We start from the raw sequence: 15,493 nt of genomic DNA on the forward strand, positions 1-15,493 counted from the left end.
TAAGAATGAAACACCTGTACCTACACTGTGCACACACCAGGCAGACAGGGAGAGCTGCAGGCTGACAGCAATGCACAGCCACCACCAGGATTGTGCTTTTCCCAGCATTAATTTCACACTCAATTAGATGCCCCAAACAGTGTGCTTTGGGGAAGCCTGCCACCATGTCCACCTGGGGGCAGAGGGACTGTCCCTTCCCTAAATGCAGGTATGAAGCATTTTCCTATTTGTTTTGTTTCTTTCCTTAGAAACAGTGATGAGATCGTTTCCTTTCCCCTGCTTTCACTAGTCAGAGGATTAAAAAGGGGATCTGAAATAACCCTAAACCAAAGGTACAGAGGCCCTGAACCTTTCACAAGGAGCACTTTGCCTCCCACCACTCATTAAGCATTTAAGCAATTGGTACAGAGCAGAAACACCCAGCAAAGCTTTCATGATGGCAGGCAGAGCCCTCTGCATTCAGCATCTCTGTTTCACACCTTGATTTCTGGAAAAAAAATCCCAGTCCTAGGACAAAAGAGGGAGGAAGATGTCCAGAACAAGTTGGATTGGCTGGGAGCCCTGGGAGAGAGGAAGGAAAGCAGGAGGATATTAGGAGACAGGGGATGGTTGTGACTGCTGTGTGGTGCTCTCAAATTAAAATAAGCACCATCTCCGTGAGCATCTGCCTCTGCCCCTGATTAATAACAGTCACTATCCAGTCTTTGGTGAGAGGCTGCTATGCAGGCCAACCTGTCACTGGGGCTGCAAGATGCAGAACACAGGATGACTCCAAAAATGGGACCTGCCTCTTAGCTGCTCTCAGTCTGCTGAGAGCCCCCTCGCCCTCCATGCCTGCTGGAGAGAGGATGGAGTGGGTTGCTTAAAGCAAACCTGTGCCTACCTGAAGCTTCTGCCCTTCTGCCTCCAAGTCAAAACTCTGAGATGACTCCAAAGGACTGATGGAGGAGTAGAATTCCAGCCACATCACTCCCCACACACACCCAAAGCAGGGCTGCCCCTGGAGGAGTCCAGGAGGACTTTGTGCCCCTACATGAAGAGCAAAGCAAGCTCCATGTTCCACTGTCCCCACTCACTACGCACAACACAAACAGCACAAAACTGATCTTCCAGGCAACAGTTCATTAGCTCTCAAACTTTTCACTGGGGGAAAAAAAAAAAAACCAACACACCTGTTTTCAAGGGGTTGAGTCAGCCCCTCAGAACTGTGCTGTCTGTGAATGCACTCCATTCATTAGGCAGGATTAAATATACAGATGCAGCAATGTGGGGGCTGAGCAGCAGAGAAGTCAGGATCCAGGCAGTGTGGATTGGCACAGAGCTCTTTCTAGGCTCTGGATCCAGGTGGATTTGCAGTGTTTAAGAGTTCAGCCCCAGGGAACAGTTTGACACAGGCTCAGAGATAGTGCAGGCAAAAGGAAAAAAGATACCATGCTTTCCTCCCTGTCTGAGCAACCCCAGCTTCTGCTGCCTGCATTTGTAGAGCTTGTAGCAAGCCTTGGCACTGTGATGGGGGCAGTTTCAGAGCAGGGACAGGGGGATGCCCAGAGGGGGCTATGCCTGTGCCAGCCCTGGGGACTGCACCAGGCTGGAAGCCACTGTCCACACCTGGGGCAGCAGTGTAGTCTTTGCCCTTCCAGGCTTTGCTGCCCTTGGGGAAAGTGGCCACAGGGCAGGCTGGTAGTGACTGTTTGCCTCTGTGAGCCCATCACTGGCAGCTGCCTGCTGGCTGACATCGTTGCTGTTTACACAAAAACCACCTCAAGCTCTGATTTGGTGAGCATGGGGGAGAAGCCCATTGTAACTCCCAAAAATACCCTGGCCGGGATGTGGTACAGTCCCTCAGGCATGACTGAGCTCTGCTTTTGCATGTCTTGCTCCATCCACCTGACCCAGCTGGCAACAAATCAGTGCTGCCTTCTCCTTCCCAATGGGATGCTCACTGCCTTCATTTTCTCAGAGTTTATTTTCAGCATTTCTTTGCTCCTCGCTGTGATGGCTGCCTGCAGAGCTGCTGGGTGGGCAAGAACTGGTAGAAAGGCTGAATTTCTCCTCGAATTCTACAGCTGCACAGTTCCCTCAAAGCTTTGCACACCAGGGAGCTTCACAAGCCTCTCCAAGAACCTCGTTACCTCGCCCCAAAGCTCGCAAAAGCTGCAGGGGCTTGTAGCTGGTTATCTTGAGAGCCCCTGCTCGTGGCCACCTGCAGAATTGCCACCACAGCCACTCCAACCATCTTCTTAATGGATACAGATGCAGATACAGGGATGCCATGCAGGTTCCTGAGTTTCCCTGGAGAGTGGAGAGGAGGCAGCTGACTCCCCTCCTCCCTATGGTGTCAGGTCCACTTAGCTTGGACAGCCTCTGGAAGAGGAGCTGTCACAAAGTGTGCATTTGTGCCACGCTCTAGGGCTCCAGATCTTGCTTTGTACCTCCCAGCACCACAGCCCTGTAAACATTAATGGCAACAGTAATCCGAGGAGACTTCTCCCAGTGCATGGTGCTGGGAGAGATGATGAGTGGGGATGAGGACTCCTGCATGCTGCCCTGCAGCTTATGTGATCAGTGCCTACAGCCAACTGTTCTCTCCCCTGCTCTGGACAAGGTGCTCCAGGCCTGGCTCCTCACAACCAGCCCTCACTCATGCTGCCTCCCTACAGAAAAATCAGTGGGGAGCTCTCAAAATCCTGCACTGGATTTCTGCTGAGGAGAAGCCAGCACAGACCTAAGACCCTAACTTGCCCTGGGAAGAGTAGGAGGGGGGTAGGATGTACAATATTCTCTTCTCTAAGATCCTCCTCTGTGGTCCCCTGCAGCAATGGCTTCATGTTATAGGTCCCTGCCATTATTAAACTGTGGTTAATACAAATAAACAGGATAAGCCAGCCAAAGTAGGGTGAATGGAAGCCTGAAAGACAGGAACCATTTCTTCTGTTCTTTTATCGGTTTTTAAAATTGAACTTGCCTTCTCACAAACTAATCACGGATGCCTAGAGCCAGAGGCGACCCTGCAGATTGACCAGGTAGTCACAGGGGACAAGACAGAGGCAAATGAGCAGCTAGTGATGCCTCTGCTGCCCTGATTAACAAGCTTCATTTTTCCTCTGCTTCATTTTCCCTCTCTCCAGCAGCTACTGTATCTCCCCACACCACAAAGACCTGACTGTCCATCTTGCCTTCCTCAAGAAACCTTCCTGCCCATCCACTTGGCCTATTGGGATCTGTGCTCCAGGCCCCGCCAGGCCGGGCAGAGAGAGGAAGGAAAGAGCCCGTCTGTCCCAAGCCACCCCCTCTCAGATAGGCAGCAGCTCCAGCGCACGGCTCCATTCCAGAGTATTTTTCTCCTCCGGAGCATCCCTTAGTCTTGCACACCCTTTGATCCCAGCAGAGCCATCAGCCCTGCCGCATCCCTAAACACCGGCACATCCCTCGATCCCAGGGCACCGGTGCATCCCCCAGACCCGGAGCATCCCCCGCCCGCAATGCACCCCCCAGACCTTCGCAAGCCCAGCAGGGAGCTGCCTCCCTCCCCAGCCGTGGGGCAGGGACCCGCCGCCCCGCTCAGAGGAGCCCCCACGGGGGACGTGGGTTCCAGGACATCTTCGACGGAGTGGCAGAGTTCCCCAAGGCGGTGAGGAGGAGGCGGGCACCCGGTGCCCCACCGCCGTGCCCGCCTCCTCCCCGCCGCTGCAGGCGAGGCTCCGCCCGGCTCCCGGAGCCCGCAGGCGGCCAGCGCCCATCCCGCGGCGGACGCCCGCTCGCCCGGACTATGAGGAGCAGGACCGGGCGAGGGGCTGTGGCAGCGGCGGCGGGAGCGGTCCCGGTGCGGCGGGAGCGGGAGCACGGGCGCTGCCGCCGCCGGCCGGGTCATGCCCGTGCGCCCGGGGCGGCGGGGCTGCGGGCTGCGGCGGGATGGGTGCGCTCCGGGATGGCGCGCTCGCCTTCCTCCTCCTCCTCGGCTGCCTCCTGCCGCTCAGGTGAGCGCACGGCGCGGGTGCTCGGCGTTGCGCGTCCGGCGGGTCGGACCCCATTCTCGCGGGCACCCGAACCCCCATTCCCCGGAGCCCCACATCCCCCGGAGCCCCGGGGTACGGGCATCACCCCCTCTTAAAGACGGATCTGTCGTGTGGTACCCGGGAATTCCCTCTCAGATCCGAATGAGTCCCTGGGACCCGCATCCCTACCCCCGATCCGGACGTCTCTCCAGGGGCATTCCCCCGCCCCGCCCCGGCCAGAACCCTCCCAGCCCCGATCTGTGAATGATCCAAAGCCTCTGGGTCTCTTTTTCCTTCTCTGGACATCTTGAGTGCTATCCAGGACAAGGTGAGATGCAGTGGAGTGTGGACCAGGCAGGGAGAGGGAGGGGTTGAGGGGCTGCAGTGCCCCCAGCCTGAGCCCGATCTCTGCCCTCACTCCCTCTCCCACCACTTTACCAGTACGGCTGGAGCAACACAGGGGGGAAACCACAGTATTTGTGGTATTTCTTCACATGCACGAACTGCTTGTCTCAGAGGGGCATTTTCAGGCAGACATGAGTGTTTTGCAGCCCCACCATCTCCTTGCTCCTCAGAGGTGCTGAGCTCCAGGGTCCCACAGTGTTCAGGAGATTAGTGGCAGGCTCGCCCAGGGCAGGCAGCACCCAAACTGAGAAGCTGCAGCCAAACCTTGAGAAGAGCTGGGACCCAGGTGCTGTGTGCCAGCGTGGCCATGCCAGTGATGCCACTGGAGGTGTCTGCACCCAGGGCATTTCTGCACCCCCTGCAGTCCCCAAGGTGCAAACATTGCTGGGGCTGCAGGTCCATCACTGCCCAGCCAGTTAGATGAGCCTCTTCAAGGAGCTAGCTGCTGTGCACTGAGAGCCTTCCTCCCACATGTTCCAGGGCAGAACCCTCCTCATCCTCTTCAGCAGAGTAGGACATGGTTTAGGGCTATGTGGCAGGCTGGGACCTTGTTATCCTGGCCTCTGGAAGCTCTCCTCCCAAAGACCTCTCCTAATGCAGCTCAGCCTTTTGGTCTTGGCCAGGACCAGTCAGTATGACCTGGCCATCTCAAACTGAGAGAAAACTTGGATTGATGGATTATTTTATGGTGGCCATTGTCACCATTTCTGGCTGGCAAGGATGCACATAAGCCCCTCTAGGATGAGTTTGGCTCTTTTGAGAGGAGGTAGGAACAAGGTGGTAGGAATAAGGACCCCAGGGGCTTGCAGCTCCCAGCATCATCCTCTGCTTGTGATAACAGGGTTGTAGCTCCAAGCAGGAGTGGGACCCACCTGGACATAAACGTGGTAGACTTATGAGGCAGTGTGCAGCAGCACTGGCAGCGTGCTCTGAAGTCCCTTTGTGTTTGGAGGTTTCTGATTAATTCCTTCCATCACAGCCACATGCCTGGCAATGTGGTGAGAAACCTCTCTCGCATTGTTCCTTGAAATCATCATAATAGACTGGATGAAGGAAAGATGTATTCACAAAAACATCCCCCCCAAGGTCAGTTTAAATAAGTTTCTATCATCATTGGGAGTGCTGTGTGGGAGACCTTGGCCTTGCAGCTCTTCTGCCACATCATCTTGTCCCCTGGCAAGGTGTCACAACCCCAGCTGGGCTCCTGGGCACCTCCTCACTCATGCCAAGCCAGCCCACAGCTCGGGGGGAGCAAGCCATTGTTTTGTCCCATAGACCATGAGTCTGTGCCAGGCAGGGCACAGATGTTTGTTCAGCAACTCAAGCTAGGGCTGGTGATTAAATCCAGGAGGGACACTTTCCCCCTCCAGCACTGGCACAGAGCCCAGCTATGGTGCATGAGGCCATTGCTTACTTCACCCCATACCCACCACAACGCTGGAGCCGGGAGGCGCCTGCCATGGATGCCATTCCAGGGGACACGGTGGACAGAGGCTTTGTTGTCAGGGACAGGCAAAATGCAGGCATGTAGCCCTCAAGCTAAGCAGGTGAGAGCTGCCAGGATCACAGCAGAAGGTGGAAGGGGTCTCAGGGCCAACATACTGACATGGGTACAGTTGCTGCCCGTGGCAGCTGGCAATCCCTGCAGGGTGATGAGATGTGCCTGCAGACCAGCGACGATGGCAGGCAACTAATCTGCCTCCTCTGCCCCACAGGCTGGTCTCAGGGCAGGAAGAGATTAAAGCTGCTTCCCAAAACTTGCCCCAGCCCATGTCACCCTCTGATTTCCTGGACAAGCTTATGGGACGAACCTCAGGGTATGACGCCCGGATTCGACCCAACTTCAAAGGTAAGGAGAGGACTCGAGGCTCCCAAACCTGGCAGCAACCCAGACTTATGGCTGCCCAAAACCAGGGAATGGACAGGTATAGGCATGGGGCCAGGAGCCTGACCCATATCCCACTGTCCTCACACCCTCTCCAGAGTCCTGGCTGCTCCTACAGTCACAGCTGCCCCACATGTGCCCCACAACAGCACGGGAGGCTGTAGTGCCTGTAGGTTGTGCTGGGGCTCATCTCAGAACACTACAGGGGTTATCCCAGCGGGCAGGAAGGATGCTTGTGTGCGTTTATCCACACCTATGTGTGCCTTGTGTGGTGCTTGTGTCTCCTTGGCTAGTGGTGAGAGGAGGCTTCCTGCTGTTTTCCAGGACCGCCCGTCAACGTGACGTGCAACATCTTCATCAACAGCTTTGGCTCTGTCACCGAGACCACCATGGTGAGGGATTCACCAGCATCATGGGCTCTTCTCCCAGTGACTCAGGGCTGCCAGTGGTTTTTGCTGGGGAGTGTGCAGCTCCCAGTGCCCAAGCCCACATGGTCATGCTTATAGGCCTTCTTCAGAGTACCATGGTGAGGGCATTCATAGCCATAGCAAAGCCAAATGGTTGTGTGGGGTTTCCTGGGGTGAGTTAACCAGAGTTCAGCTGTGTGGGCCACAGCCCATGCCTGACCAGGTAGACACACCCTGAGGGGGCAGTGAGGCAGCTCCCTGCTGTTTGGAGACTCAGCAGGTGCCCTACCATACAGGCAATCACTGCGTCCCTGCCATCCCCAGCCTCCTAATGTGCATGAGTACCTCTTCTGAGGAAGCCTCAGGGCTAAATACTCCCTATTTGTGCTGCTGCAAAGCCTTAATACCATCAACCACCACATCAACCCCTCACAGGGCCACAGAGCCCAGCCAGGAACACTGCAAGCAGCAGCTACTGGTCCTCCTCCTCCTGACTGCTGTGGCTTTGGCTTTTTAATTTCCCCTGGCTGTCAACAGTGTGGGGAGCCTATTAAGCTACCTCTGCCCCGTGCATGGTTAGTGTCAAGCAGGGAGAACCTGCAGGGCTGACTGTCAACCAAGAGACCACCTCCACCTCCTCCTCTACCTCTTCTTCCTCCTCCATCTCTCCCTCATCCTTCTTTTCCCTGGACACTGTGGGGTGCTCCTGGCTGACACGGTGCCCTCTGCCCCAGGACTACCGAGTCAATGTCTTCCTGAGGCAGCAGTGGAATGACCCCCGCCTTGCGTACTGCGAGTACCCCGATGACTCCCTCGACCTTGACCCCTCCATGCTCGATTCCATCTGGAAGCCAGACTTGTTCTTTGCCAACGAGAAAGGGGCCAATTTCCACGAGGTCACCACTGACAACAAGCTGCTGCGCATCTTCAAGAATGGCAACGTGCTCTACAGCATTAGGTAGAAGCCTTCCCTGGTGTAGTGCCTGAGTGGGGAGGCAAAAATTTCCTCTTATCTCCCAAGGGGCAGCTTTCCCTGCCCTGCCTGCCCTAGCCCCCAGTAATCACATCCTTTCCTCTGCCTCCTCTAGGCTGACACTGATTCTGTCCTGCCCCATGGACCTCAAGAACTTCCCCATGGACATCCAGACGTGCACCATGCAGCTAGAGAGCTGTAAGTACCTAGGGGAGTTCAAACTGTACTTTTTCCCACCCATCCCATCCTTTCCCATCCCAAAGGCTGGCTTTCCTGCTTCTGAAGGAGGTGACCAGGAAGGAGCAGTCATTCAGAGAGGAGATGAATGGGGTGCGTGCCCCCCCCCCCCCATCCCACAGCTCCTTCTGTCCCTTCCAGTTGGCTATACCATGAATGACCTCATCTTTGAGTGGATGGAGGAGCAGGAGGCTGTGCAGGTCGCAGAGGGCTTGACACTCCCACAGTTCATCCTCAGGGATGAAAAGGATCTGGGCTATTGCACCAAGTACTACAACACAGGTGAGAACTCCATGGACCCACCCCCACTCCCCTGCCATGGCTGAGAGGTTCTTCTCACCCATCAAGTCTGCCTTTCCCCACAGGCAAGTTCACCTGCATCGAGGTAAAGTTCCATCTGGAGAGGCAGATGGGTTACTACCTGATCCAGATGTACATCCCCAGCCTGCTCATTGTCATTCTCTCCTGGGTCTCCTTTTGGATCAACATGGATGCGGCACCGGCCCGGGTGGGCTTGGGCATCACCACTGTGCTCACCATGACCACCCAGAGTGCTGGCTCCCGTGCCTCCTTGCCCAAGGTCAGCACTGCCTCCATGCCAGGTTTCCACACTGCAGCCTGCTGGGACCCCTGGTGTGCCCACTGCCACCTCCAGTATCCCAGGGGCAGGGGCAGCCTTCCCTTGGGAATGGCTGGATACAGAGCTTTAAAGCCAGCTGGAGTACTGCATGTGCCAAAGTGGAACATGGTGCTGCTGGGATGGGTAAGCTCTGGCCCACACATCCCTGCTGAGAGAGCTCCTGTGCCTCTTCCCAACAGGACAAAGCTGGCAGTGGTAGGGGGGAGGAGGGGGAGAGAAGAGTGTGGTAGGGGTTAGCAGCTCCCTGAGCTCCCTCTCTCCTTGCAGGTCTCTTACGTGAAGGCCATTGACATCTGGATGGCAGTGTGCCTGCTCTTTGTCTTTGCTGCCTTGCTGGAGTACGCAGCTGTCAACTTTGTCTCCCGACAGCACAAGGAGTTCATGCGTCTGCGCCGGCGCCAGCGACGGCAGAGGATGGTGAGTCCCTGCTTCCACTGCTGCCGTGACATCTGCCCATACCCAGTGACCAAGGAGACACCCTGGATCTGCAGAGACAGCTTCTCAGCAGCTGTCAGGGCAGGCTGCCCCGCTCTCATTTTTTTTTTTTTTTGCCATAAGCACGCTGCAAGGCACCAGACCTCCGTGGAAAACTTGAGTAGCTTGCAGACTACCCGGTGCAGCCAAATCCCTTTGGCATGTGCAGAAGGATGCCAGTGCCCAGGCACTGCTTGGGGGGCATTTGGCCCACATGCAGAGCCCCCCGCCTCTGCTGTCCCCATCCCAGCAGCCAGAGCTGCTGACCTCAGGGCCAGGACAGAGCCGTGTGTCACTTGCTGTCCTGTTTCTGTTTGGCACACGATGTTGGATGCCAAAAGCTCCTGAGCAGTAGAATGGCCAACACGGAGTCCCAGTAGCAGCTGAGTGGCTGTGATGACAACAAGAACACCTATATATTGCCCTCACAGCTCTCCAGCTGGACCTTCTGCTATCCCTGAGTGCAGTACAGCCTCAACCTCCCCTCCCCAAAACAAACCCCCATGGAGCTGGCCCCAGAGGGCAGCAAGGGCCTGTAGAAGGATCAGGGCAGTGATGTTCACAGAGCATTGGCCCATAGAATGAAGCTCCTACTACCTGGGCTGAAAAGAGATTTGAGCGGTGTATGAAGGAAGCAGATTTTCCTGGAGACACCCTTACTTCATGCCTCAGTTTCCCCTTCTGTAAAGACAGGACCAACACAGCCTCATTTGCCAAAGGATGAGTTATCGTGGGGGAGATCGATGGCCACTCCCTGGGCTGCTGCTCAGCTTCCGAGGCTGTGCCTACACCTTTGGCAGGGTGAGGTCTCTGCCCAGCTGTCTTTCCTGGCACAGACAGGTTTGAGGCACTTGCGGCTGCTTTTAGCAACTTTGCAGAGGTGTAAGGAAGAGCAGTGGGGCAGGACAGGCTCCCACACTGGCAGGCACAGCGCCAGGGAGATCAGGCCTGGTACATCCTGCCCAGCTGGGCTGCCCCAAGCCTTCTCTTCACTCTTATCAGCCCTTGGATGCCAGGAAAGGCTTCCCAGATGCTCCCTTGCTCCCTGCCTTTCAATGCCCCCTTACACCAGCTTCTGGAAATGATCACCCACCCAGTTAAGGCAGGGAGAGGTAGGTTCTGCTGAACCCAGGAACCATCTGCCAGCTTAAAACAGACAAAAGTGCAGCTGCCCTGAGGTGGAGGTTGGGGAGACCAAAGCAGAGCTCTGCTGCCTGCAGTTCCCATGCTTGACACAGTATGGCCTGGGTGCCACAGCCCAACAGCAAACACCATAGACCCTGCAAAGCTGGACCCAGGGAGCTCCCCACACCCAGCCTTGCCCCCCAGTAAGCGTGCTGGGGCTGCACCAGCCCAGAGGGACCCAGCTGGGAGGATCAGTACTCCCAGTCTGCCATCTCCTCTGAAACTCCCTGGCTGGGGGAAAAGCTGCTGCCCCCCGAGTCACTGAGGCCATCCTGGCTCCCCCCCACTATAGCCCACAAGCTGTCAGGCTCTGGCAGGGGAATAAAACCCAACTGCAAATGAAAACTAATCTCAGCAATTTCAGTCACTGCTGTCCTTCCCACAAGAAATCTTGCTTAGCACGCAAATTGCTGAGTTAAATAAAGATGCCAGGGTGCAAGATCTCTGCATGAAAGCCCCCTTGCTGGCTGAGCACCTGTGCAGGCTGACCTCAGCTGCTTTCCAGTATTTGGAGGACAGTCCTGATGGTATTTGGGATCCAGCACCAGGGATGTGTGTGGGCATGGCATGAGGCAAAAGGCTTGGCCTGCAGCACGCTCCCAGAAAAGAAACCCACCACAGCCAGATATGGCACTGGTGAGCCAGAGACCAAATGAGTGTCCTAGGGGCTTGTCAAGAAGCCAGATGTGCAGCTTGGGCTTATGTGTGACAGACACACAATTTATGCATACAGAAAATCCCACACCCCTCAAGGATTAAAGAGGTGAATCTCTAGGGGTGCAGAGCTGTCAGTGGGGAGGATCATGGGCACTGCTGGCGGGCACCTGAGAGGCCATGAGTGATGGCTGTGGGCTGTGACCCAAAGGTGAGGGCAGGTGCTTTGCTCTCATGGCCCTTTTGCAGGCTTAATCATGGGCATGCAGCCTCACAGGTCGTGCTGCCCTCCTGCAGCCCCCCACCAGCATGGAGTGAGCTATGGCACAGATACCAGCCAGGAGTACAGCTCTCTGTCTCCTGCTGCTGCTGCACAGGGCAGCCCCTGCCACGGGGAGAAACGGGAGTCTGGGCTCTTGGAGGAACTGGGAGGGCATGCAAGTCCTGATGGTAGCCAGGATCCTTGACCAGCTCTTCTGTCCTTTGGCACTGGCACAATTCACCCCTGCAGAAACATGGCTGCCACAGCAGTACCTGCACCCCCAAGCTTCCTGCACCCCCTAACTCCCTACAGCCCTCTGTACTCTACACCCCAAAGCACCACACACTGCTGTGCCTTGTACCCTGGTTCCCTGCATCCTCGTGCAACCTGCAGCCCCTGCACATCCATGTACCTATCTCCACCCCCAGCCCAGTCCTCCCCTGTCCTCCCAGCTAGCAGAGAGCTGGGCTTCCCAAGTCCCCAAGCTGGAGCTGAGAGGATTCTGAGGGCAATTCAGTGTCATCCTGCCAGGACCCAGGTTGCCCTTGGATGCACTCTTAAAACATGTTCCAGGTGAACATGCAGGCAGTCAGCAGTCACCTCCACACCTGCACACACCTGCCTCTGCCCACAGTCTGCTCACCCCGTGCTCTTGCCCGCATGCTTCAGGCTTTCTGGAAAAGCACCCAACCTTGCACTTACAGGACCATATTCCCTGGTGTCAGGGTGTACAGGACATGCAACCATAAGCACCTCCTTGCTCTGCAGTGTTAGCAGCCAAGGGGTGCTCCAGCTGACAGCCTTTCCCTTTGTCAGGAGGAAGAACTTGTCCGTGAGAGCCGCTTCTACCTGCGAGGCTACGGGCTGGGCCAGTGCCTGCAGGCACAGGACAGGGCTGGGGAGGGCCCCAGGATTTACAGCCCCACGGGAGGCAGCACTCTGCTGCGGGAAGGAGAGAACCTCCGCAGGCGTTACATCAACCGGGCCAAGCGCATCGACACCCTCTCCAGAGCTGTCTTCCCTTTCACCTTCCTGGTCTTCAATATCTTCTACTGGGTGGTCTACAAAGTGCTGCACTCGGAGGACATCCACTCGGTGCCCTGAGGCCTGAAAAACCTTGACTGCCTCTCATTCTGACACCCCATGTGCTCAGGTGCCATGAGCTCTACCAGAACCACATTTCCCTCTGTCCCAGAGTAGCAGCACAGCCAGCCTGGGTTTCAAAGCCTGGACATGTGGCAGCCTACCCATCCTGTCAGGTGCCAGGGCATCGAGAAGGGGGATCAGCACCCCCAGGTTCCCACAGTCAGCAGGAGAGAGGGAACCCTCCTGCCTCCTACATGGTGTCACCCCTGGGTACCCAGGGAAGCTGTAGTGCTGTGGTAGCCCCAGGTGCTGCACTGGCACAGGCGGCACTACCATGGCACAGGGGAGTCCCCAGTGCTGTGGGATGCTGCACGGTTGGTAGTCAGGGACCACCATATTCCAGCCAAACACCCTCCACCTCTCTGCACCTTCCATATCAGGCTGATGCTTCTCCATGCTGTACCACTGAACCATGGGCCACGAGTAGCCAGGCAAGGGCCTGAAGTTCTCTCTCCTCCCCTGGCCTGGAGCTTGGTTGCAGATAACAGCAGGCAGCAGCCCTTCCTATGCCTGGATTGTGTGGGGTGCTGGCTATGGCCCCAGTGGTCCTCAGCCCAGCAGCAGCAGACAGGACCTCTCCAGCCCCAACATACATCAAAGCAGTGGGTCAGGGACGTTCCCCTCCCTGCAGAGCCCAGAGCTGCCCGTGATGCCCATGGCAGGACTGTGGCAGGGAAACTAGGCAGGAGGCTCCACTTCCTTCAAGGAAATGCCAGCCCTGGGGCAGGCAGCAGTTGAGCCCAGTCCTGGTTCTGCTGATTGCAAAGAGGCACACACAGCTATTGCAGCTGCAGGCAGGAGCTGCTTGGCACTAGTGAGCTGACACTGCACTACCTGCAGTGTAGGCCACAGCCTGTGTTCCAAAGGGAGAATTTTCAGGATGAAATCAGTGGATGCAGCTTGGCCAGTCGCTTTGCAGGAGTGGACTGAATGGTAGCATTCCCAGACTGCTGCGTTCCCATAGCACCACAGTGCCAGCAGAGAGCTGAAGGTGAAAACTCTCCCATTCCCATGCCTTCTCCCCACCCCAGCAGGCAGTCATGGCAGCAGGTTTATTCCCACTGTTCCTCCACTGGAGACAGCATCTGACACCTCAACAGGACAACTTCAGCAAGGCTTCCAGCCCTCCAGACCTGGATATCCTCTGTGCTTAGCAGGAAATAAAAGCAGTAGGTGATGCTTATGTAGGTTCTACAGAGAGAAATGTGTTGATGCTCTCCTTGCCCCCTGCTCACAGCCAGCCCAAAGGAGCTGGCAGCCCAGTGTGGCCCATCTCCCCATGGCCCTGGGTGCAGGAGACAGCCCAGAGTCCTCCAGGTAGGGCAGGGTGGAAATGAGATTTGCCCCTTTCTGTGGAGGCTGTGGTGCCACCACGGCACAGCAAGGGTCCCAGGGACCTTCCTGTCATAGCAAAAGGGACCCTGGAGAGCAGGGGGACATGGGCAGGAGGCCAGCATTGCCTGCCGAGGCCAGACCCAGCCAGAAATCCCCATCATGTCCCTTGGCCCTGGTTCTCTGGCAGGCATCAGCCTCACACCCTTCACTGGGAGCAAAGCCCTACATACACAACCCACCCAGCCCTTACCTCTCCTCCCCTGAGCCCAGCAGAGCACACAGTAACATGCACCCATTTCATAGACTGGGCAAGTACCTGCCCCAGTCATCAGCTCCAGGTCTACCCTACCTGAGACCCACCAGGATGGTCTGAGCCAGCTCCATCTCACCACCACCTCCAGGCATGCCTTACCCACTGTGGAGGTCCCTGCAGGCCCCCCCACATGTGTAGGCTGTGGGCTTTTGAGACTTGTTTCTGGGGAGGCCCCGTTTGGAGGTGGAGGAAGGGTGCACCTCATCTGTTCAGCTTGTCCAACACTCAGCACCAATCTGGGAGGTGCCAGCATCCCAGCAGGACCTGCAGGCACTGGGTAGCCAAGTAGCTCTCTAGTAGTGGTGGGTTTTTTTAACAGCTTCAATATTCCTATGCAAATAAAGCCTTTCTGGGATTTTCTGTGGTGTGCTGGGTGTTTGTCTCTACTGAGGACCCTGTAGCCAGCTCCCAGTGGGGCCCCCCAAGTGTAGGAGGGACATGGGGATGAGACAGGTCTGCCCTGCAGGGACAGAAGCCTTGACCTGGAACTACACCCAGAAAACACTAACTCCATGGGTGATTTTTCTGACATAAGTGGTGGTGACTGTCACATTTCATCTCTCATGTGCCAGATGCCAACAAGCCGGGTGGGAACCTCTTGCAAGCTCCTATTCCCTAATCCCCTCATTCTTCTTTCCCCCCAGCTCTATGGGGTACTCCCCATGGTCACCCCTGCTCCTTTTTAACCCCATCCAGGCTTAGCCAGCAGACAGGAACCAAGACAGGGCAGCCGTGGATCCAGTGGAGCTCAGACACCCGAACATGGGCAAGTACCCAGTGGCCTTCCCATGCCACCCCTGTGCCCCGGATCACTGGGAAGGTTCCAGCCTTACAGAGCTGCCAGCTGTCCCAGGGGGCTCACACCAGCTGTGCAGTGCTACCCGGGGCCAGTGCTTTTGTCTTCAGCTGGCACAGGGGCAGGCAGAGCCCACAGCTGAGGGCCAAGCACCCAAGCAAACATCAATCTCGCTCTGTCCTCCCAGCCAAGTTTCACAGACTGTCTCTGTTGGTACCTCCCAGCCCCATCGCCTGCCCAGCCCCATCAAGATCTTGTGCAGAGGGGAAGGAGAGAAAGTGAGGTGCATCTACACCAGTTTGGTGCTGAGGTTGTTCATTACATGGGACAAACCAACCCACTCCCACCCCCAAAGTCTTGCTCCTTCCCCCATCTCAAACATAGAGAGGACACAGCCCAGGGGAGAGCCAGGAGCTGTGTGTGGTGCACTGAGTTTCTTCATTCCCTGCTCTCCTTTCTCTCCCTTGCAAAACACTGTGTCTGGGTACCCAGAATCTGTTAGGAGATAAACACTGTGGTAAGTCCTAAGCCACTGAGCTCCAGCAACCAATGTGTCCCAGAAAAATAAAAATGGTAAAAACCCAACACATCCTTCCTAAGCTAAAGCTCCCAGCTACCATGCAGTATCACAGCAAGGTGTGGGGTGTCTCACTGCTGGCACTGCCCTAGCAAAGATATGAGGGAAGTGCTGCACCACAGCCCCACAGACCCTTGTGGTTTGGGTGTCCTCAGAAGTTTTGGGGTCAGAAGTAGCACTCAGCCCCTGCTGCACAGTTTGGATTGAGT

General features: G+C 56.4%; 1 protein-coding gene across 1 annotated transcript; it reads left to right on the forward strand.

Annotated features, from left to right (window-relative positions):
- Nucleotides 1-3,721: 3,721 nt before the first annotated feature.
- Nucleotides 3,722-14,271, forward strand: LOC139802376 (glycine receptor subunit alpha-4-like). Its single transcript, XM_071757509.1, has 9 exons — nucleotides 3,722-3,977; nucleotides 6,116-6,249; nucleotides 6,610-6,677; nucleotides 7,427-7,650; nucleotides 7,781-7,863; nucleotides 8,044-8,184; nucleotides 8,268-8,482; nucleotides 8,810-8,959; nucleotides 11,934-14,271. Exons 1-9 carry the CDS (start codon nucleotides 3,913-3,915, stop codon nucleotides 12,219-12,221), a joined length of 1,368 nt encoding a protein of 455 aa, XP_071613610.1. The 5' UTR covers nucleotides 3,722-3,912; the 3' UTR covers nucleotides 12,222-14,271.
- The last annotated feature ends 1,222 nt before the right edge of the window (nucleotides 14,272-15,493 follow it).

This window comes from Heliangelus exortis, chromosome 14 (assembly GCF_036169615.1).
Source record: "Heliangelus exortis chromosome 14, bHelExo1.hap1, whole genome shotgun sequence".
Lineage (NCBI taxonomy): Eukaryota > Metazoa > Chordata > Aves > Apodiformes > Trochilidae > Heliangelus > Heliangelus exortis.